Below are 21,638 nucleotides of genomic sequence, written 5' to 3'. Positions count from 1 at the left end.
TATCATTGAGATTCTGCTGTATATAAAGCATGCGTCAGCCCAGCATGGTGCTGCGATTTCTTAATTTAATAGTTGGGGGTGCAGCTCTTCAAAACACCGGTTACATGTCTCCTGCACTTTACTTAAAAGCTTACAGAGCGTAGAGGCCCAAGTACACACAAAGGTAGATCTGATAGCATAATTTCCTAAACCCTAAGTAACTTCAGTAGCAAAACAGAAAATTAGTACAGTGTAGACCATTTATAACGTAACCGCTTATAGTGCGGGACCGGATATAACGCGGGTTTTTGCGACCACCGGTTTGCCTCCCATAGAACTCAATGCATAAGCATACCGCTTAAGATGCGGTTCGCCGAAGCACAATACCGTTTATAGTGCGGTTTTTCGGCGGGTCTGCTGATCGACCGGCGCAGCTGAGGCATCGTTTTAGGGTAGCAAAAGAAAAAAAAAAAAGGGTGAAATCGGCCATATGACGCAGCGTGCACCCCTTGCCCTCCTCTAACGTAGACACCCAAAGAAAAAAAATAGGCACCCTTTAGTTCGTGCGTACCTGATAACCACAACTGACCTTGCATGATGCATCTCGGAAGATAGCGACAGTCTCCCCATCCGCGCGCGGCAAGTTGATTTTATTAATCGTGAACCGCATGGCCCGTTTTCGCGCACGAATCGTGCACATCAGCGTTGCGCGGTTTTTTTTTTTTTTTTTTTTTCGTGCTCGTGTCGACGATTCCGCGCTCGCGGTGGCTTCTTCGCGTGGCAGTGGGAGGAGCCTGACGACTTGCACCAATGGGGAGACGCGTACGTAATGGCGGGAGATTCGAAGCGCTCCGAGCCGGCTAGCCGCGCCAGAGATGTTTAGGCTTACCACCGCGGTATTTTTTGATGGGCGCTTTCACAAGCAGCGTGGATGGCAGTTTATATTCCACTTTTCGCCCACATTATTAGCTCCTTTCTTGCATGAGCATCTTCGCTTGCGCCCCGTGCGGCATATCAGCGAGCGGTTAGAAGCGGTCGCTGGAACTTACTGGAACTGCCTGCACCGCTTCACGGCCAGTGCCGACGCCATGTTGCCGCCTTTTACCGCGCCGCTCACACCACGCCAGTTGTATCCGCGCTGGCGTGCACTGCACGTTTTCGCGATACCAAATCTACCACGTGCACGCGGTTCACACTTTAGAACGTTGTTGCTGATAAGCCACCTTTCCGAACATTCGAGCCGCGCGAAGCCGAAGATTTCCACCACCAGTACGTTGCGCTGATAAGCAGCCGCCTTCGGCATCGTGAACACAAGGTTGGGTAACAAAAAAAAAAAAAAAAAATCCCGCTGGCGTTTTTATCACGTCTTGCGGCATCTGTTCATAGATGCTAAAAACGCAGCCATGGTCTCAAAACAAACACAACGGAAGTTAAAGCCGCGCTCGCCGTTTGTGAGACTGCGCTTTTGCCCTGCAGCAGCGGCCGCGGCTGATGTTAAAAAAAACACGAAATATAGACCGTGCCTTCGTTTTTAAGTGCTGTGCGTTTGAGTGATGATAAATATAGGTTGACTTGAGATATAAGTGGCGATGTGGTTGAATTCGCGCGTGTTTTGGTTATAGTGCGGTACCGCTTATAGTGCGGATTTTTGCGGCTCCCGCGACATACGTTATAAGCGGTCTACACTGTATCAGTTTTTGCAGGCCTGCCTTGCATGTTTGTACTGTCACAAGTAGTATGCGTGATGGTATCAGCTTGTTGGTACTATTCAGGGATGCTTACACTGCAAAAAACGAACCACGGACAGAAAAAAGGGCGACAAACAAGCACCGTCTCTTTCTCCATCGTTTGTTCGTGTTTTGCACTGTAAGCATCACAAGTAGTAACTGGAAGCTGAATGCAGTTTCGCGCTACTAGTTGTAAAGCCCGTAATCACCTTCTCCTTATCATTGCGCAGACAGCCAGCTGTTCAGGCTGAAATGTCTCGCATTAACCCAGCTTTATTGAGAAGCAAGCATGGCCAGAAGCTCTGACCTGTTGCCTCTTGTTTCAGGGACCTGGGCTACAACCCGCACATTGTGAGCTTTCTGGGATCCTCAGTGCTGGTTAGAAGAACTGACGGCTCCCTGGTGTCCTTCGCCGTCCCACCGTATGCGTCCATTCTTCACGGTTACGTGACATCGTCGCGCTGGGACGACGCCCTCCGCCTGTGCAGGTTTGTCGAGGTGGGCCCACCAACGTGTTGTTCTCCTGCTCGATCTTGGAAAGAAAAAAAATCATGCACTTCATCATCATCGTCTGACGACGACGATGAATGCAAAGCTTTCTCGTGAGTTGGTTGTCGTCTGATTTTGGACTTTGACTCGCAGACAGTTTGGACTTCAAGTTCAACCGTCGTCATTGTTAGGCAGAGGGGTGCATGATTTTTCCGTCTGATTTTGTATGTCTGTGCACCCCTCGCCATATCCAACTGCTTCCAACCGTGCCAGAATGGTGAAATCAGGTAGACGTCGGTTTCATAACGCGAGAAACCCAGGTTAGATTCCAAACATGGGAAGCATTTTTTTCTTTACTTTATCATGTGAGGGACCATTGTCATCACCATTAGAGAAAGTTGGCTTTCCTGCGGTGTGTTTTGGGTGGACTATAGATGACAACAGTAAGATGTTGAAAGCTTTACTTTAAAAGAGGAGGGGAGGGGAAAAAAATGACAGCGCACTGCTGCTATTCTAGAGTAGTTTTTGAAGATGGAGTGAACATTCATGAAGATGTTGGAGCTGGTGCCTTCTTCTTGTGGGCATAAGCATAGGGGCCTCAAACAGTTCGAATCAGGTTGTTGTCATGGGTGAACACTCTGGAAAGAGCTGGCGCAGTGAGGGAGCATGATGTCATTTGTGGAGTTCTGGCACAGGGGCGCAAGAGATTCTGAGCAGAAGTGCCCTAAAGGATGGTCAGCATGTTAGGCAAAGGGACATAATACAAAATAGGCACTCCATGGAGTGGCATGCTCCAAATAATGCAAACTGGAGCCGTCAACATACAGGGTGGTGCGACAATAATTGGAACACTTTAAAAATTTCTCCTGAGTGAACCGCCGCTCTGTTTGCGCTCAAACTTCACATGAAGGTAGCAATTTGTTGTCTATTTTATTTGACACCGGGAACAACAGTGGTGCTTACCTTTTTATTCCGAAAATAAATAAAAACGATTTTCGCCTATGGAAAAATCGGCTGATTTGGACGTGCAAGCCAGCGTAAACTGGTCTTGGAACGACGGCACCGCCTGGGGTATGCAGAAAGAAAGGCACGTTTTGGATTTACGGTAGGAATGAGCGAAATGAGGTATCAGACGATCAGAAAATGTGAAAGCAGGTGAGGAAGCAAATCCAACGTTTATTGGCAACGATGAGCCGTAGGAGTATTTTATTATGATTGGTATCAGCTGTTATGCAAGTATTTGTGATCATCGTAAACTAGGGACGAAAGGGATTTTCTGATCATCTGCTACCTCATTTGGCTCCTTCTTACCATAAATCCCGAACACACGTTTCGCTCTGCATACCCCAGGTGGCGCTGTCGTTCCAAGATCATCTTGCTGTGGCTCACACTTCCAAATCGGCTGCCATTTTCCTATTGGCGAAAATAGTTTTTATTCAGAATAATCAGGTGAGTACCGTTGTTGTTCCCGGTTTCAAACAAAATAGACCACAAATTGCTACCTTCGTGTGAAGTTTGAGCGCAAACAGAGCGGCAGATCGCTCAGGAAAAATTTTTAAAGTGTTCCAGTTATCGTCGCACCACCCCGTACACGGAGACCCAACATCAAGCACGCTGTGGCAATTAGGCGTCAATGATTACAGCATTGGTGAGAATGTGATGTGTTTTTTCTGACACACTGTTGTGACCGTGCTCCCTATAATGTCATGGTAGCAAAGTCATGGTAGCATGATTGGTGAGCTCCTCACATTTGAAAGTTGCCTCTGCCTGAATGATGAAAAGCCAGAGGTAAATTTAAATCTGTTTAATCTAGGACAAGATGAAGAGCTTAATGACGTTACTACAAACAGGGTTGCAACAAAGCGTCTAAAGTACCCATTCTGGTAGCATAATTGCCCTCAAGCTCTCCCCAGAATGCACTAGCACACTGCTTGCGATGTATTGAGCATTTATAGGCACAAAGCCAACCGCAAAAAGTTTATAGGCGACACAAGAGAATTCAAACTGTAGTCAAGCAGTAAGGCACTCGGTAACTTTTAGTTGCGTCACGGCAGAGTGCTGGTTTACATGCAGTTGTGCAACAGCCAGTGGCTCTGTGTGCAAATGCGAGCATTGGCTGTGTGCAAATGAAGCACATCAAAACTGTTCGTAATAGCACCCCTGACGAATCTGCAACAGGCTGTCCCAAGCATTTTCTTTTTCTTTTTTCATCTTCTTGCCCCAGTTCAGCAGAGACAGGCTCACCTTATATACCGACACGCACACATATATGCACACGTAAAATCTCAAAAGAGTGTACTTCTAGTCTGCATGATTTTATTGTTTTTTTTTTTACTAACGCCTTGATTATGTGTCCCCAAAGGTAAGTACACAAGAGCTCACGTCACTTTGCAGTGCTGTCAGCTGCGAAATGCGATGAGGAGCACATACATCTGAGGACAAAACACTCGTGGTGCATGTTTATCTCTGTGACCACATAAGGCTGGTAAATGTGCCAAAATGATCAATACTGAAAACCAAGCTTACTGAGTAAAAGTATCTTTAAGCTAGCCCCCATAGTGCAGATGAAGTAGTACTCTGGTTTGCATCCTAAAGTCTTTTCTTTTTTCAAGGCATTATTTCTCTTTTCCTTTCTAGCTTCCCGCATTGTGGGGTTGCCTGGCAGCTATGTCCCTCGGTGCGAGAGAGCTGAACACTGCAGAAGCAGCCTATGCTGCCATAGATGAGGTGGGTGACGAGCCGTACTGGGACTCTTCCATTTACAGTCTCCGACTCACCGCGGAGAGTCCGCCGAGTAGTCCGAGGATTTTCCACACCATAGGAATGTATGAAAGAAAAAAAAAAGAAAAAAATAAAGCCGTTCCACTCAACGTGAAAGCTGTCGGAAGTTCAGGGGAGTGATTCGTCATAATGGGCTGTAGTGCCGTTATCCGCTCACTGCTACCACCCAAAGCAATTCAAATTTCCCGCTTTAGCAGTGCTCGCGCTGCCTGAAACTGTGCCAGCGGGAGCTCTGTTCTTTTTGTGCTTGCTTTTCCTGCCGCACGGGCCGGCGTTGCACTGCCACATTTTTCCGCTTACTATCGTAAAAGCCAACCCAACAAGCGTTCCTAACTAAAGTGAACGTGGGCGCTGCCTGTTAGTTACCTATATTTTGCCTCAAATGTACCTGCAGTTTTCTTTGCGCTAAACAACGGGCAGATGTATGACAAGCACCAGTGGTTGACGAGTTTCGAATGGTTATGACTATTTAAACCACTTGGTTTTCGAAGCCTGTGTGAGACGCCCTACGACAGAACGCCGGGTTCTACTTGGGTCTGTTATCTGACGGCATCGCCTGATTCCGGCAGTCGTTTGACATCGACCGTTACAGCGAGCTACAACGACAAGGCGAGCCTCTGAAGCACTCTGCACTTAAAAAAAAAATGCCAGACGGCATTTTGGGAAGTCCACAGTGAGTCCGAGACTGTAAATCAAAGAGCTCCCCTTTCTGCTGTTACCACCGCCAAGGGAAGAGGAAATTTTAACCCTCAGTATTTTCACCCGACAGGTTGACAAGGTGCTCTATCTCCAGTACATCAAGTCGCAGCAGTCCAGCGAAGTCCGGGCTGCAGAGGTTGCCCTGCTCTGCGGGAACCAGAGAGAAGCCGAAAACATCTTGTTGCAGAACCGGCTGTGGTTTCGGGCAATCATGATGAACATCAGCTTGCACGAATGGGAGCGGTGAGGAGTTCTCTCGCGTCATTTATTCTTTTTTTTTTTTTTGCGGGGCACGTTAATTTTTTATAAATGAGTAACGGTTAAATTTTAAAGTTTTCTATATTGCCTGTTGACAACAAGGACACTGAAGCGAGTTTTTAAAGATCTTATTTGTGGCTCCGTTTCGCAGTCGTATTATAACTGCTTAGTGGAATGCTGGAGCCTTAGTTTTTCTCCAGGTGAGAAAACACCATGCAGTGTTCACCGTTGCTGCAGCAACCACCGCAGGGATGTAAAACAGGTTTTCAATGTGTTTTTAGGCTGTCTCGGCCTTCGAAATATTCATTTGGAGAGGTAATTAGACAGTACTTGCAACTTACTTCAGTGCCCTTTTAATGTAAGGTGTGCTCCCGGTGATAGTCAAAGAACTGTACTCTTTTCGCACTTTTTTTTTCCTGTATGGTTAAACAATTGCACGTGTGTAAGAACTGGCCATGCAGCCAATTCTGAACCAGTAACAGCCCAGCATCGGAGCACTCACAACAATGAGGCATTGTTATCTATCTGGCTTCAGCTTGTTCCAAGGCTAAATTGGACCAATTAATGTTTGCGCGGCGATGAACATTTTCTGCGAATGCTTTCTTGAGCTTAGCTGTAGCTACAGCATGTGCAAGCCACAAACCACAAACACACACACAAACCACAGCTCTTCATCATCTTGACTTGATGTCCACTGGCCAGTAGCAAACAGTGTTCATGCACTTGTGAAAGGGGTGTGAAGTGGGAACTACACAATTCCATCAGTCATGGTTGATGAATCCCTTACTCAGTTTACGTGTTGGTTACTATGACGGCTGGGAGGAGGAAATTTCAGGGCCTCGATCATGAAATCCGTACAAAAAATGGCCGCGTGTTTGCTCCATTGGTTGCAAATGTCGACGAAAGACGACAGTCGTCTGGCGCCCCTTCCATGTAAACGCCTCCCTTCACTTTCCCGCTCACATCTGATGCTGTTCCTATCACGTCTCATTCCTCCCAAGATAACACCCTAAATGTTTGCTCAAGTCAATTTAAATTTACCGCGTTCCACTGCTCCAGGCGGGGTGCCTCTATGCCAGAGCTGCCGTACGGCGGAGACGCATGTGATTTGAGGCACCCGACTACAGTGTTTATAAACCACGTCGCCCTACTCCACGTGCGTTCTCAGCGGAACGTGGAACCTATTTAGTGGAGCCTTTCGTTACTGTTGCCGTTATGTTTCTTAAAATGCCACCAGGAGCTATAGTGCGCAGGCAACAGCAGGCGACAGTTTTCTGCAGTTGATGTAGGTAGTATTTCATTTGATATCGCAAAAACCAAGCATCTGTGAATTTTTTAATAAAGGAACACTGCAACTATCACTTATGTATTGATTTTCTGCCTCACATTTGCATAATGTTTAGTTCTTGTTCAACAATGTTGACAAGTATGAAGACTGCCACTGGGCTTAGACGTTTAGATTTGGCTTTGGGTATATAAGACTACTGCACAGATTTTGTTGCACTTTGGCCGGGTGGCTGAACCGACTCACAGACAGACAGACAGACAAACAGACATACAGACAGACCAAAATTTGTGTGTTTAAGTAACCCAAGAAAAACTATCGTCTTTCAAATTCCTGTGATTGCAAGCACAAAGGGTATTTGTGCTTAATTACATAAAATAGCTGTATCTGGCACAGGCATCTCTGCAGTCTTCAAGCCCTTCTCTAACAGCAAAGCGCATTCAAAATACCCGGCGAGTGTGGCTATAAGTAGATAGGCTTTAAAGGTACACAAAAGTGTGAATGCAAGTTGCCCTATATCAATAAGCTAGAGTGCTATGAATAAAAATACATTGCACGTGGTGTTGTAGCAGTTGTGTAATATAATGGAGAAAATGCTGAAGGCATGAAAATTGTAGGCTGTGATTTGGGGCACCAGAGATTGTGAATTCAGTGTGACACCTTGTGTACCCGTTGTTATGCATCGTAGGAGCAGGGTTGGTAGAGCTTGTTTCAGTGTTTTCTTGGACAGAAAAAAAAAGTGAGATGTTGGCGCATATGTGCAAAATGAATGTGTCCGATAACTTTTTATGAACACACATTGTGAAAAGGACACAAACTTCAACTAGTAAACTTAGCCAGACAAGATGCCTCACTACATCAAGACATTTTTGTTTCAGATTCGGTATCGGCCAGATGTTCTTGCTCAATGTACCGGTGTAGGAAAAAGGTTTATGTGTGTGAACGCCTGGCGATAGTCTGAGCCGGCGGCAAAAGCTGCAAGATTATTAGCTGAGTTGATTGCACGACGATTGTGGGCCTGGTTGTTATTGATCATCACACCATCATACTGCGCACATATTTTCTACACCTCCTTCTTGGTAACAGCAGCTATCTCAGTTGGCAGGAGTTACCGTATTTACACGATTGTGGGTTGACCTATTTCTTCAACTTTTAAAATCTGAAGTTGGTGGGTTGACCTTCAATCAAAACTGAAACTTGGGCAGTTACCAGTAAAAAAGTAGCAGTGTTACAGTTGCAGTTACCTAAGGCAAGAAAGTAACTCTGGCATGGTTAGAGTTACAGCCAAGTTACAGAGTTTTCAAAGGTAACTTGTTGCAGTTAGTTACTTTAAAAAAGTAACGTCGTTACTCTTCCACTACTGTATAAAACTAAGTAATATAGATCACAAACCAAATAACAGAGTTTACTTAATAGAAACACATGAAGGCATGAAAACATGAACACATGTTTTTTATGCATTCGAACCAAGAGCAGTGAAAAAATGCTAGCGCGTGGTCAGCGAGATGCGTTGTCGCCTGCGCATTGTCGTCTGCTGCGCATCATCTGCGGTCTTCCGGCGGCAACAAAAGAGTTAGAAATTCACTTTGATGGCACTACGCAAGTTTGAAGAGATTATTCAGAGCCACTTGATCTGCTGCTAGATTAGTTTTGACGTACAGTATGGTGCAGGCCGAGCGACAACTCCAAAGTTAGTGCTTGAGGTGCCGGAGTGCCCGCACAAGCGCCAATCGGTCGAGGCAGTTGCGCGGTGGCGCTCTTAAGAAAAAACCGCTCTTAAGAAAGCATTCAATAACTTGGGGAAGCACAGAAATAAAAAATTACGTACCCTTAAACCAAAATTTAGTGTTAAGTTGTCAGTTTTAATAATTAGTTTCTTTTATAGATAGTGCGTGCGGTGGCCGTGTTGGCGCCACCGTACGCACGATCCAAAGCAAGGGGGGTCCAGGTGCGGGCCGTTTTTTGAGGCGGAGTTTTGCAACTGCCTACATCGAAGAGCTCGGGCAGCAGCAGCATTAACGAAAAGGATGACACTAGCAAGGTCCACCTGTAGATCAGGTGACCAATATATTTTGTTTTGGCAATGCACATGTGCGCTCAGTCTTTTGAAATTTCTTTCGACATTTGATGGGGGAGTCGACCTACGATCATGTAAATACAGTATCCTGTTTTCTACACGCAGTTATGTGGAACTAGGGTGGCATGCCCAACATTCTTCTGCTGTGTCCATATGGTTGATCCATTGTCACAGTATGGACGGTTGTGCTTTGCATGTAGACAAGATTTTTTCCCATTTTTCTTCTCTTAAAAAAATGCTAAACTACAGAGCCCTGAGCCTTGCGGTGAAGTACAACACCCACGTGGACACTGTGCTGGGACACCGGACGTTATCACTGGAGAGACTCGGAAAGAAGGAGACGAGTGCACTGTTCCTCAAGTACAACAAGGAGGTAACGCCCTTTTCTTCTCTCTTTTCTCTTCATTCAAGCCGGAGCACCGCTTTGGCGCTTTCATAACATTCCAACTCATGGCACCGTGCATCTGCTTTGTAACTCGGGAGTAAAATTTTGGCTTCCTCAGCATTTCTTTTTGTTTGTTAGTTTGTGAGATTTATAGTGGTAACGTAGGGCAGGTACTTTCCCATGTTATACCAAAACAGGTGATAAGAGACACTATCAGCCTTTGTCTTCTCATTTCGCCCAGCGAGCAAACTATCTCCCACCCTGCGGCTGCACGCTGTTCTGTGCCAGCGGCGGCGGGCCGGGACTCGACGGTACAAAGGAACCAACAAGCGTTTTCGCTCATTGACATTTGTTGCTGAGTAATCGACATCGAAAGAGCATGCAGGCTAGCTGGTTGACAGTGAGGATCTATTTCCGTGCCCGGGCAATTTAAGGGGGCACACTGGTCTTAAATCAAAAATGTTTATTTTTACAGTTATGATGATAAAAATTGGAGGCCATATGCAGTTTTTCATTCTGCTTGTAGATATAAAATTTGTTTTTGTATAAAATGATGACATATTTATTTGGATTTTTATTTTTTATAGTTGATTTTTTGGCAGCTTTTTGTAAAAAAACTGCTTGAGGGATGCAGCTGAACAAGGTACCGGTGAACTGTGCACAAATCGAGGAGTGCAATAAGACTAACAGTATCATTGTATCTGGTGTGTAGCAGACGTTACGACAGTTTGAAGATTGGGCTTGGAAGGTGGCAACCAGAAAAACCGGTTTTGCTTTCCAAGCCCAACCTTCAAACCGTCGTAACTTCTGCTACACACCAGATAGAATGATACTGTTAGTCTTATTGCACTCCTTGATTTGTGCACAATTCACTGGTACCTTGTTCAGCTGCATCCCTCCAGCAGTTTTTTTTTTACAAAAATCTGTCAAAAAGTCAAATTTAAAAATCCGAATAAATTGAAATGCAGGAGTTTTGAACAAAAACAAATTTTATATCTACATTCAGAATGAAAAACTACATATGTCCCCCAATTTTTATCATCAAAACTAAAAATAAAGTTCTTGATCAAAGACCCATGTGCCCCTTTAACGATACACAACACCTTCAACACGTGTAACATACTTGTTCCGATGCTATATGTTGCACTGTTTGTTCTTTTTTGAGTGTGGGCCGGTGCGCGCTCATAACCTTGACAACTTGTGAGGCGCAGAAAACTGCCAGTGAGTAATGGCTAGGAGCTATCCTTATCTTTTCCGGAAGTCATGCTTGGTGCCCTAAACTTAATTCATATGATGGCATACCAACTGGCACGTATCTACACATCTGTCCAGTGCAGATATCCAGAGCACATTCATTTTTATCCATAAAACACAGTGTAGTACCAGCTCTTAAGGAATCTAGAGGTTCAACCCACCGTGACTACAGCCATCTCCAGGGCACCTCAGCCTCAGCGCACTCGCGTTTGCCTCGCTGGACGCCGATGGCGGCCATTGTCGCATTCTTCTTGCCCGATCCTCAAAAAAAGGAGATCACCAGGCGCATCCTACCCCAGCCTCCTGCAGCTTGCATCCCGCGCATTCTCGCCGACCACAAAACACTCCTTCGGCGAGGAGGCAGATCTCCCTCACTGACGTCTCGTCAAGCAAGTTCCTACGAGAAGCAAGCAACGCAGCGAAGCTGCTGAATGCAAGGGAATGAGCGAAAGTTGCGTTGCCACAAGTTATAACAAATTGTTAAAACAAGTACAACTGATTGCTGTTGATTGTGTCCACAATGATATCTTCCTCACAAGGCATGTCCGGAAAAAAAACAGCACATATTTCGCAATTCAGCTTAAACCCAAATAAACTTTGTTGGTGCAGTTAGCTGCAGTAGGCATGGAGATGATGTCATGTCGCCAGATCCTTAGTCATGAAAATTTGCGAAAACTATGCATTCATGAACATTGTTCTAAAATTTTAGAAAGATCGGTAACTGTTTAGATGTGTTACATTCAAAATAATACTTTGTTTCTTATTTCATTTGAGTTTATACAATATCACACTGTTCGAAGCCACCAACTGCAAAATGATCACCAGCATTTTGTCTTAAATCTATTTGGCAACATCCTCAGAGTGGCACTTTGTGCCTGTAACGTGTGTGACAAAAAAAGGGGGAGAAGTGGGTTACTCCAGTTATTCCTTCTGACTCAAGGTACAATTTTTTGTCTAGTTCAGACGCTCCACTAAGTTTTTAAGAAGGGGTACCATTTTCAGAAAGAACGAAGTTGTTGCAGCATACTGTTGTCTCGGTTGTTCTGCATTTTGCTCGCTGCTTTTATGTCCAGTTTATTATTCTTTTTGTCTTTTCTTGCAGGTGAAAGTTGATTGGAAAAAGATCAATGCGGCCATGGCGGAAGAGTACGAAAAGGAAAAATTCAAACAATAACCGGCGTCAATGTGTACCGTAGAAAACACTAAAGGACCTGCAACAGTTCAGAGATCAAAAACTTGAAACGAATAAAAATAAATTTGCAAAACTATCGTTAGTGTTAACAGGGATTGCACGCTCACCCAAAGCCTATTGTGCACCTCTTTTAAACCCTGTCACGAAATTATACCGTAGCCACCAGAGTGCAGTAATTCGACATATATTTTTAATTGAGAACAAGAAAATTTCCCCCTTTGTTCATCTTTTTTCACAAAAGACAGAATGTTGATGTTGTTGAAAGGTAGGCTTTAGTGCTGCGTTTTTATAATGTAAACATCATTATTGTCCTTGTAACTCAGTAATTCAGAAAAATTCTGCAAAAATTCAGAGAATTATCTACTAATTCTTAGTGCCGCCTGTCTTGAGTGAGAGTTTTTTCCAGACAAATTTTTGTTTTTTTTTCTAAATCCTGTCCGACCAATTATCTCCAATTACGCTATTATAACAATTACAGATGAAACTTTCGCAAAATCTTCAATATTGTGGAAATGCCATTTTTCAAAGTTTTTTTAATATGTTTCTTATATTTTAGTTCAAAATTTCGCCCGACCAATTATCTCAATTTACGTTACTATAAGGATTACTTTTCGAACTTTTGCAAACTCTGCATTATTGTGGAAATGCAGGGCGTTACACGGTTTGCCATTTTCCATAATTATTTTATATTTTTCTTATTTTTTCTTGTTTTCAAAATTTCGTTCGGCCAATTATCTCCATTTGTGCTTTTATAACGAATACAGGTGGAACTTTAGCGAAATCTGCATTATTGTGGACATGCCATGCGGTATACGTTTTGACATTTTTCGTAATGTTTTTATATTCCTGGTATTTTTTACTTTTTGAAAATTTTGCTCGACCAATTATCTGCATTTACGTTATTCTAAAGATTACATTTGGAACTTTCGCGAAATCTGAATTTTTGTGGAAATGCTGGGCATTACACGCTCCTGTCTGGGGGGGTACTCGGCAAAGATTTCTACGCATTAATGTTGCTGGTCAGCACAGGACCATGGGTTCGACCCCTTGGGCCATGGCGGCCACTATTCTTGGCGAAGGTGATTGTACAAGAACACCTTGTATGCAACGTTTTGCACTTAGTTGTTGAAATTATTTTCGAATACAAATTAATCTGGAGCTTTCAGCTACATGACTCGATCATAGCCTAAATGTTACTTCACTGCATTAGACTGCAGCAAATTTAAAGTTCTGTTTCGTTAATGCTGGCAGTTACAATGACAAAAGAAAACCACAAAATGCAGTTTGCGTTTGCATGTCAGCATTACTTCAGCCTTGCTTGACCAGCCTCTTTTATGACCCCAATCCAGTCTCTCTCTCTCTCTCTCTCTCTCTCTCTCTCTCTCTCTCTCTCTCTCTCTCTCTCTCTCTCTCTCTCTCTCTCTCTCTCTCTCTCTCTCTCTCTCTCTCTCTCTCTCTCTCTCTCTCTCTCTCTCTCTCTCACACACACACACCTTTTCTTTTCAGGGGTATTACATGCCACCGGTAAAGAAAAATAGAGAGGCTGCACCCACACATTATCTTAATAGTTAAAGCGAAACCTTTCTTAGTGGGACCGAAGTAATGGAGACAAGCTAGTTCGGGAACATACATTGTTGCAATTTAAGCGTGAACTAAAACAGGGTGAAGAAAGGGGGACGCCACTGGCGCTCACTATCAACTGAAAAGGAGGAGGAGGCAAAACGTTTTATTGAGCAAAAAAAAAAGAAAGAAAGAAGGTGGGTGGCGTCCTCAGTTCAGGAAGCCGCGCGCTTCCGCAGCCCGGGTGGCCCGGTTGATCAGGCGTTGCTGGTCCTCCGGGTGCAGGCTGGTCAGCGCGCGTTCCCACCGCTCAGGGGATGGGGAAGGGAGGGGATCGGGATGGTGCGGGCAGAACCATACAAGATAGGCTGTTGTGGCGGGGAGGTTGCAGGAATGGCAGAAGTAGGAGAATGTGGTAGGGGAGATGTGCGACAGTACGGTACAGTTGAAGTATGTGCCTGTCTGTAGCCGGCGCCACGTCCGGGCCTCTGCTGTAGTGAGCGACGGGTGGGGAGGGGGGAAGTGGAAACGAGTGTGGCGGTAGTGGGCAAGCAGGTCGGTGTATCTGAGCGGCAGAGGGTGGAGGGATGGGGCGGATGCCAAGTCGTCTGTCTTTGGACGGGAATCCCGGAAAATGAGCTCACGGGCAGCGGCATGTGCCGCCTCATTCCCTGGTAGGAAGGCATGCCCAGGTGTCCACACTATCTGGATGGTTGGGGGAGTCTTGAGGGATTGAAGTATCTTGAGAGCCTGGTAGGGAATGCGGCCAAGAAGGTAGTAGCGGCAGGCCTGCTGAGAGTCTGTTAAGATGGTGAGGTGGCCCGTACTTGTAGTGGTGGTGGCTGCCAGGGCTATGGCGGTTGCTTCTGCTGTTGCGGTTGTGGTGTTAGGTAAGGTGGCCGAGGTGAGTATAGCACCTGTAGAATCCGTGACTGCCAGGGTGGCATGAGATGTGAAATTGCAGTGCGCGATGTCGGTGTATCTGCTGTCTGGTTGGCCAGAATAACGTCTGTTGAGGTAATTAACCCGAGCTTCACGGCGGCCCTTGTTGTACTCTGGGTGCATGTGGCGCGGTATGGGGGTTACTCTGATGAAGCTACGTATAGGTTGCGGGAGATGCTGGAGTGTCTCTGCTGGTGGAGGGGTTGGTCGATCCAGAGATCGGAGGACCGTTCTGCCGGTAGGTGTCAGCGCCAGGCGGGAGAGTTGGTTTACCTGCTGCGCTTCCAGGAGTTCAGCGAGAGTGTTATGCACTCCTAACTGCAGTAGCTTCTGGGTGGGTGTGAAGGCAGGAAGACCGAGGCCGATTTTGTACGCCCGACGGATGAGTGCATCAATCTTGGAGTGTTCTTGAGGCTTTTGCTGTACATATGGGGTGCCGTACGTGATGCGGCTGATGAGAATGGCTTGTATGAGGCGGCAGGTGTCTTGCTCACGAAGACCGTGCTGGTGGGTGCAAATTCGCTTGATGAGATGAATAAGTTGTGTTACTGTACGATGTAGTTGGGGTAAGAGGGCAGCACCAGAGCCGTCAGCCTGAAAGGGTACGCCCAGCATTCGGAGTGTCGAAACTTGAGGTACAGGGGTGCCTTGAATGAAAACTGTCGGATCCGGAGTAGGCTGTGGGGGGCGTCCTCTAGTGCGGGCTCGAAGGATAAGAAGTTTATTTTCAAAAGATGCAGATATATACCCCCTCGTAGCCCAGCAAAGGTGGGCACGTTGGCACACAAGGTTGTACGATAAAGCACAGAATACGTTTTGTGCTGTGCAAAACTAACGTTGTGTACGTGTACTACATTGTTCTGTCGTGGTCAGGTGTATGTAGGCTGGCCATTGTATTTATGTACGCCTTAGGGAACATCACTGTTCTTTGAAAGGAAAGCATTGGCCTTGCATTGCTCTGAATGTGGCTGTGAACCATGTTTTTACGACATGGAAGTGCTTTTCAAGCACCGTGACCTTACAAGAGAACTTGCCGAAGCGTTCCACACACGGATAATAAGGGGCTCAGATTGTGTCAGCCAACCTTCTCTCAGTATCTCTGAGAAGGAAGTGACACTTCTTAACGAAAGAAGGTAGACCCGGGTGTGAGGGCCTCTTTGGTCTTTTTACCTATGCATGCGCATGTGCAGGGGGGCACGCGCTTGTTTGTTAACAATTGGGCTCTGAGGGGGCATATATCTGTTACCTTTGAAAATAAACTTTTCAGTAGATAGTAAGCGCCATTGTCGTCTCCCGTTCTTGCTCCTGTTTTAGTTCACACTTAAATTTCAACTACGTTAGTGTGACCAATAGCATCCTTTCAAAGAACTAATACATATCCCCATAGACCAGTTGGTTGGCTGAAAATCTCTGATAAGATCTCTGGTCAGCGCATGCGTGAAACCAGACTTCCATTGTGTCAAAACGGTTACTTGAAAATCTTGAAAAAGAAACGGTTCTAGATAAGACAAAACAAAAAAAAGCACAGCAGCATACCTTTATCTCATAAACCACGTATTGGTATACACTTGGATCGTTCCTAGATGCGTATACTTATGGTGCAAAAAATCCTCGCATGAGTTTGTTCTTCGTTTGCGACCTGGGCTTTGAAGGATGCACTTTCAGCGGAGGTTGGACGCACTTTTAGCGAAGGTTTTAAAGCAATTTTGATGCAGTTTTGATGTCGGAAAGCTTTCGCACTTCCATCAGCTTTCTTTAGGAAGAGGTGGTAAAGTTATATTTTTAATAAAGCCAAAGGGTTAGCCGGCTAACCCTTTGGCCCTTACGGTCAATGTAATGTCCACATTATAATACCACTGCACACAGGGCTTCAGGGACTTGATTCATAAAGAACATTTATTTTCTAAAAAAAACAAAAAACACTCGTGCAGAAACAAAAAGCTATCTGGTTTTTATAACAGGAACTTTTTTACCAACGCGGCGGCCGCTTTTCTGATGGAGGCGAAAAGCAAAAACGCCCGTGTGTACGAGATTTCGGCGCACGTTAAAGATCCCCAGGTGGTCAAAATTAATCCGGAGCCCTCCACTACGGAGCGCCTCATCGCCTGCGTTGCGTCGGCGCGTTAAACCCCACAATCAATCAATCAATCAACTTTTTTACAAACGAGCTGACTCTTCTCATTTTTGTTTTTACATCTGAATACATCAAAGCGGTGTGTAAATAACACGGGCGATAAAAAAGGCCTAAAATAGCAGGAAAAGGGATGCAGCACAAAATTTTATGGGAAGGGGGGGGGGAGTGTTCACTTGGAAAATCACTTTATTTTCCAAGCAAGTTGGCTAGAAATGCGTGGTGGCCGCCGGCCGAAGGCTTGCGCGACGGTAGTGGCTCGCGGTCAACCAGAGGTAGCTACTCCCCCAGCAGGGATATATACACACCTGCACAACACCCCCCCACCCCACCGCGAAGGGTTTCGACCCCCCCCCCCCAGTGCAGGCTGGGAACCTCTTTCCCTCTCACACTCACTCACTCAGCCCCCCCCCCCCCCCAAAAAAAAAAAACTAGTTGATTCCTCTGTCAGGAATCGGTAAAACACGACAGTGAAACGTGCGGCGAAATCTGTAGCTGAGCATGATTTGCGGGTCGGCAGCTGTCTTGGGGGTGTGCTTGGTGAGCAACGTCCTGCTGGCGGGTCGCTTCGGCGAAGGTGGACTGGCGTCATTTCCGTGACGGATATGACGTCAGTGAAATATTGGTGTATCCCGGCATTTAACACTTTCGTGTTAAACAATAAAACCCGAAAACCAACAACCCTAAGTATAAAGTACTTTTTTTAGTGCTAAAGGTTGCTTCCCCGCAAGAAGACCCTGTGTGCAGGGGTGCACCCTTTACAGGCTGCTTGCTTCGTTGTACTGGCGTCATTTCCGTGATGGATATGACGTCAGTGAAATATTGGTGTACCCCGGCATAAAACACTTTCGTGTTGAAATATAAAACCCGAAAACCAACAACCCTTAGTATAACGTACTTTTTTAGTGCTAAAGGTCGCTTCCCCGCAAGAAGACCCTGTGTGCAGGGGTGCACCCTTTACAGGCTGCTTGCTTCGTTGTACTGGCGTCATTTCCGTGATGGATATGACGTCAGTGAAATATTGGTGTACCCCGGCATAAAACACTTTCGTGTTGAAATATAAAACCCGAAAACCAACAACCCTTAGTATAACGTACTTTTTTAGTGCTAAAGGTCGCTTCCCCGCAAGAAGACCCTGTGTGCAGGGGTGCACCCTTTACAGGCTGCTTGCTTCGTTGTACTGGCGTCATTTCCGTGATGGATATGACGTCAGTGAAATATTGGTGTACCCCGGCATAAAACACTTTCGTGTTGAAATATAAAACCCGAAAACCAACAACCCTTAGTATAACGTACTTTTTTAGTGCTAAAGGTCGCTTCCCCGCAAGAAGACCCTGTGTGCAGGGGTGCACCCTTTACAGGCTGCTTGCTTCGTTGTACTGGCGTCATTTCCGTGATGGATATGACGTCAGTGAAATATTGGTGTACCCCGGCATAAAACACTTTCGTGTTGAAATATAAAACCCGAAAACCAACAACCCTTAGTATAATGTACTTTTTTAGTGCTAAAGGTCGCTTCCCCGCAAGAAGACCCTGTGTGCAGGGGTGCACCCTTTACAGGCTGCTTGCTTCGTTGTACTGGCGTCATTTCCGTGATGGATATGACGTCAGTGAAATATTGGTGTACCCCGGCATAAAACACTTTCGTGTTGAAATATAAAACCCGAAAACCAACAACCCTTAGTATAACGTACTTTTTTAGTGCTAAAGGTCGCTTCCCCGCAAGAAGACCCTGTGTGCAGGGGTGCACCCTTTACAGGCTGCTTGCTTCGTTGTACTGGCGTCATTTCCGTGATGGATATGACGTCAGTCAATCCCTTGTGTATACAGGAATAAAACACTTTCGTGTTAAAAGGGATCCACAACCACGAGCACCCTGCCCAGACATTTATACACTTCCCCAACACGCCCCGAAGGACTTTGACACCCCCCCACCCCCCATAAAAAAAATGAAATTGTGGAAATACCCCTGACTTTCGGTTGCGAGCTGCCCAGCACGTCCTCCCACTACTGCTCGAAGCTGGAGATGGGGGTGGGTTAGGGGGAGTGGGTTAAGTGGGCAGGCCCACATGGCGTGGGTTAGCATGTCCAGGGAGGCCCAGAGGGGACAGTTGGAGGAAGGGAACTGAGAGGGGTAGATCTTGTGGATGAGGGAACGATTGGCGAGGGAAATGGTCTGGAGGAGTCCGCCATAGGATAGGCGTTCCTGGGCGTTGGTGAGGGTCGTGTGGGCAGGGGGATAGCGGCTACAGAAGAGGGCGGGAGAGAGAGTCACGAAGCATTACCGCGCGGTAATGCTCCGTGACTTTTTTGGTACGAGAGCAGCCGGTCGAGCGCCGTGGTAGGGAGCAGGAGCGGGCAGCGCGGCTGGTGAGTTCTCGGGCTGCTTTGTGGGCCGTCTCGTTGTGTCTCACCTGCAGTGCGGGCCGGGGTCCCGGTGTGGACTGGTTGCTAAAAGGTGGGAAAAGAGGAAGCCGAAACAAAGTGTGCGCATCGGGCCAAACTTGAAGTTTACGAGGGAGAAGGACAGCATTCGCTCACGCATTCCTAAAGACCCACCAATGGATCTTCCATTAATTTTTTTCTTAAGTTGCGCTTTTTTTTTACTTGTTTCTCCGTCGTAGTTGCATGACTCCTAAGAGCTACCCCGTTGTCGCGATTTCCTCTACCCTTTGTCGACGCGCCGGACACCATTGCCGGCGGCGAAATTTTGTGCTTGGGGGTGGGGGGAAGGGGTGGAGGGGGTTAATGACTCTCCCTATCACGAAATAAACATTTCCAGGCATTCTTGTTCAATCGCTAGATTAAGCGGCCTCGACGTCCGCGCCCACCTCGTAATTTCGGCCATCAGAGAAGATGATATTAAAACCGCCCGCTACATCTTGAAAAACACGGCAAGCGCTTCCCTTACATCCTACATCCTTCTACACCCCCATTTTGTGCGTTGTCTCAGCTTCTATTCAACCTAGCTGCTCTAACATGGTAGAGATTTCAGGACTGCCGCAATAACTTGCGTCGTGCACTCCCCTGATTTTTATCCGGGAAGACAACCATGCATGACCCTGAATTTCTATTTCTCCCTTCTATTTGCTGCTGTATTGCTCGCAGGAGTTCCGTTGTCCCCATGGCTGAGCCGAACTGGCCGCACCCAATGATCCTTCCTTCCTGTACCTACCCCTCCCCTTTTTTTTTTCTTTTTTTTAAATCGAAGCTTTTTACCTCCACCCCCAAGGGTTCTGTCGCGACCATTGGTGTCAACAGAAAACTCCCGCAAACAAATAAAAGAACTGACCGGTACTGCCAGGAATTGAACCTGGAACGAATAGAGAAACGGAGTGAGAGCCCGTGGTCTTACCGATTGAGCTACGAGCCCACGCGGAGACGGGGGAGACAGACTGTGCACTCACCGAGCACATGTGCGTGTTTACCCCCTGCGTTTTCGCTGAATTCTACGTAATAGCGTCACGCGACCTCTCGCGCCACTGTGCACTCCTCCCACGGCATGTGTAGCGGCCGTGTGCGCGCCTTGCGCATGCGCTAGGAGTTATAAAAATTAATGGAAGCTCACACCAACGCATGGCGGTAGAGACGAAGGAGAAGTGATATCGTCTAACACAGTTTCAGCTTCCCTCAATTTCATAAAAAAAAAGTTTCCACTCATGTGCTTCACCACTAGAACTCAACCAACCACTGATCATAAATCATGCATTGATTTAACCTTAGCAAAGAATATCTGAAGTAATAAAGGGTGTGGTTAAGTGATTTTAATTGTTTCTGGTTTCACTCTTTGTAGAGCCACGTGTGTGAATTCAAGTGACGTCGCCTGAGCAAACGTGGCCGGGCGTCGTTTACAGGTTCGCTTTCCAACCACCTTCACACTAGGGTGGATTGGCGCGCATTTTTTTTCCTACCGTCTTGCTTATCGTCATAATAAAGGTTGTTTATCATCATCAACAAAGGTTGCTTTTCATCGTCTTTGTTCACTGCCATGCTTTTCGTTCAGTGTGAGAACACTATTTGATTACCTAGGCCTATTTTGAATCGTTCGCTCGATGAAGCCTCCCGTGTTTTAAAGCTTATAACTTGCTTGCGCAAAAGTTGGTATCCACAAATGACTCATTGTAGACATTGTTCAAGCGGCGGGGACTGGTTGATGATGAGCCAAGACCTCAAAGCGAAACATTATTCCTAAGCTCCGGCGCATATCTTACATTTGCTGTTGTTATTCAAAGTGATGCACACCCCAGAGTTGCAAATTCCAGCGGTGGGGTTTTGGACGACGTTTTAGGCCCAACCGAAAGGGCCTGCTTGGCCTTGCTTGCCTTCACCATTAAACAGAATTCGAACAAGGAACGACATACCCACGATTTTTTGTCTACGAGACAAGCCATTCTCAACGTGGGAGTAACTTCTGTGCCGTAAAATGTGGTAATACACTTGCAAAAGAGGACGCGGGAGTGGCGGTTATAGGGTTCCCCTTCCCTGGCATATTCTTTTTTTCTTCCTCGGGAAATTATATATCCTCATACCGCGGGGTGTTGGCCGTTGGTTTAGCAGGTTTAGTATGAGCAGCGTTACGGGAGAGTATGTCTGCACGTCGCTCCGCAGCATCACGTGCACGAAAAGTGTTGCTCCAACGTAACCCAACCTGACTTAACCTAAGTCTAACCTGACATAACCTAAGCCTAATTCAAACTAACATGATCTTACGTAACCAATCCTGATTTGCTGGGTTCTTTTTTCAGCTTCCTTTCCTTCAATAGCACGTGATTCTGTAAAACAGCCTGCAAAATGACTCCCGTACATATAGTTTCGTCTTCGACTTCGACTCGAGACGGCTACTCCGCAGACACGGGCTGCAGCTTCAGCGCCACTGCTG

The 21,638-nt window shown here is 46.2% G+C and overlaps 1 protein-coding gene across 1 annotated transcript in view; it reads left to right on the top strand.

Moving 5' to 3' along the window:
- The window catches only part of Oseg5 (intraflagellar transport protein Oseg5), a 37,666-nt gene extending 25,464 nt beyond the window's left edge, over positions 1 to 12,202 (top strand). The window contains exons 14-18 of the mRNA XM_077699062.1: positions 2,033 to 2,204; positions 4,833 to 4,922; positions 5,746 to 5,918; positions 9,545 to 9,668; positions 12,037 to 12,202. Of these exons, the coding sequence (XP_077555188.1) occupies positions 2,033 to 2,204; positions 4,833 to 4,922; positions 5,746 to 5,918; positions 9,545 to 9,668; positions 12,037 to 12,108 (631 nt within the window). The 3' untranslated portion in view covers positions 12,109 to 12,202. The remainder of the gene's footprint in view (positions 1 to 2,032; positions 2,205 to 4,832; positions 4,923 to 5,745; positions 5,919 to 9,544; positions 9,669 to 12,036) is intronic.
- Positions 12,203 to 21,638: the final 9,436 nt, after the last annotated feature.

The sequence above is a fragment of the Haemaphysalis longicornis genome, unplaced genomic scaffold (assembly GCF_048455015.1).
Source record: "Haemaphysalis longicornis isolate Haplotype H1 unplaced genomic scaffold, Haemaphysalis longicornis Haplotype H1 scaffold_2, whole genome shotgun sequence".
Taxonomy (NCBI): Eukaryota; Metazoa; Arthropoda; class Arachnida; order Ixodida; family Ixodidae; genus Haemaphysalis; species Haemaphysalis longicornis.
Note: the sequence above shows the minus strand (reverse complement) of the source record. Positions and strands in the feature narration are given on the sequence as shown.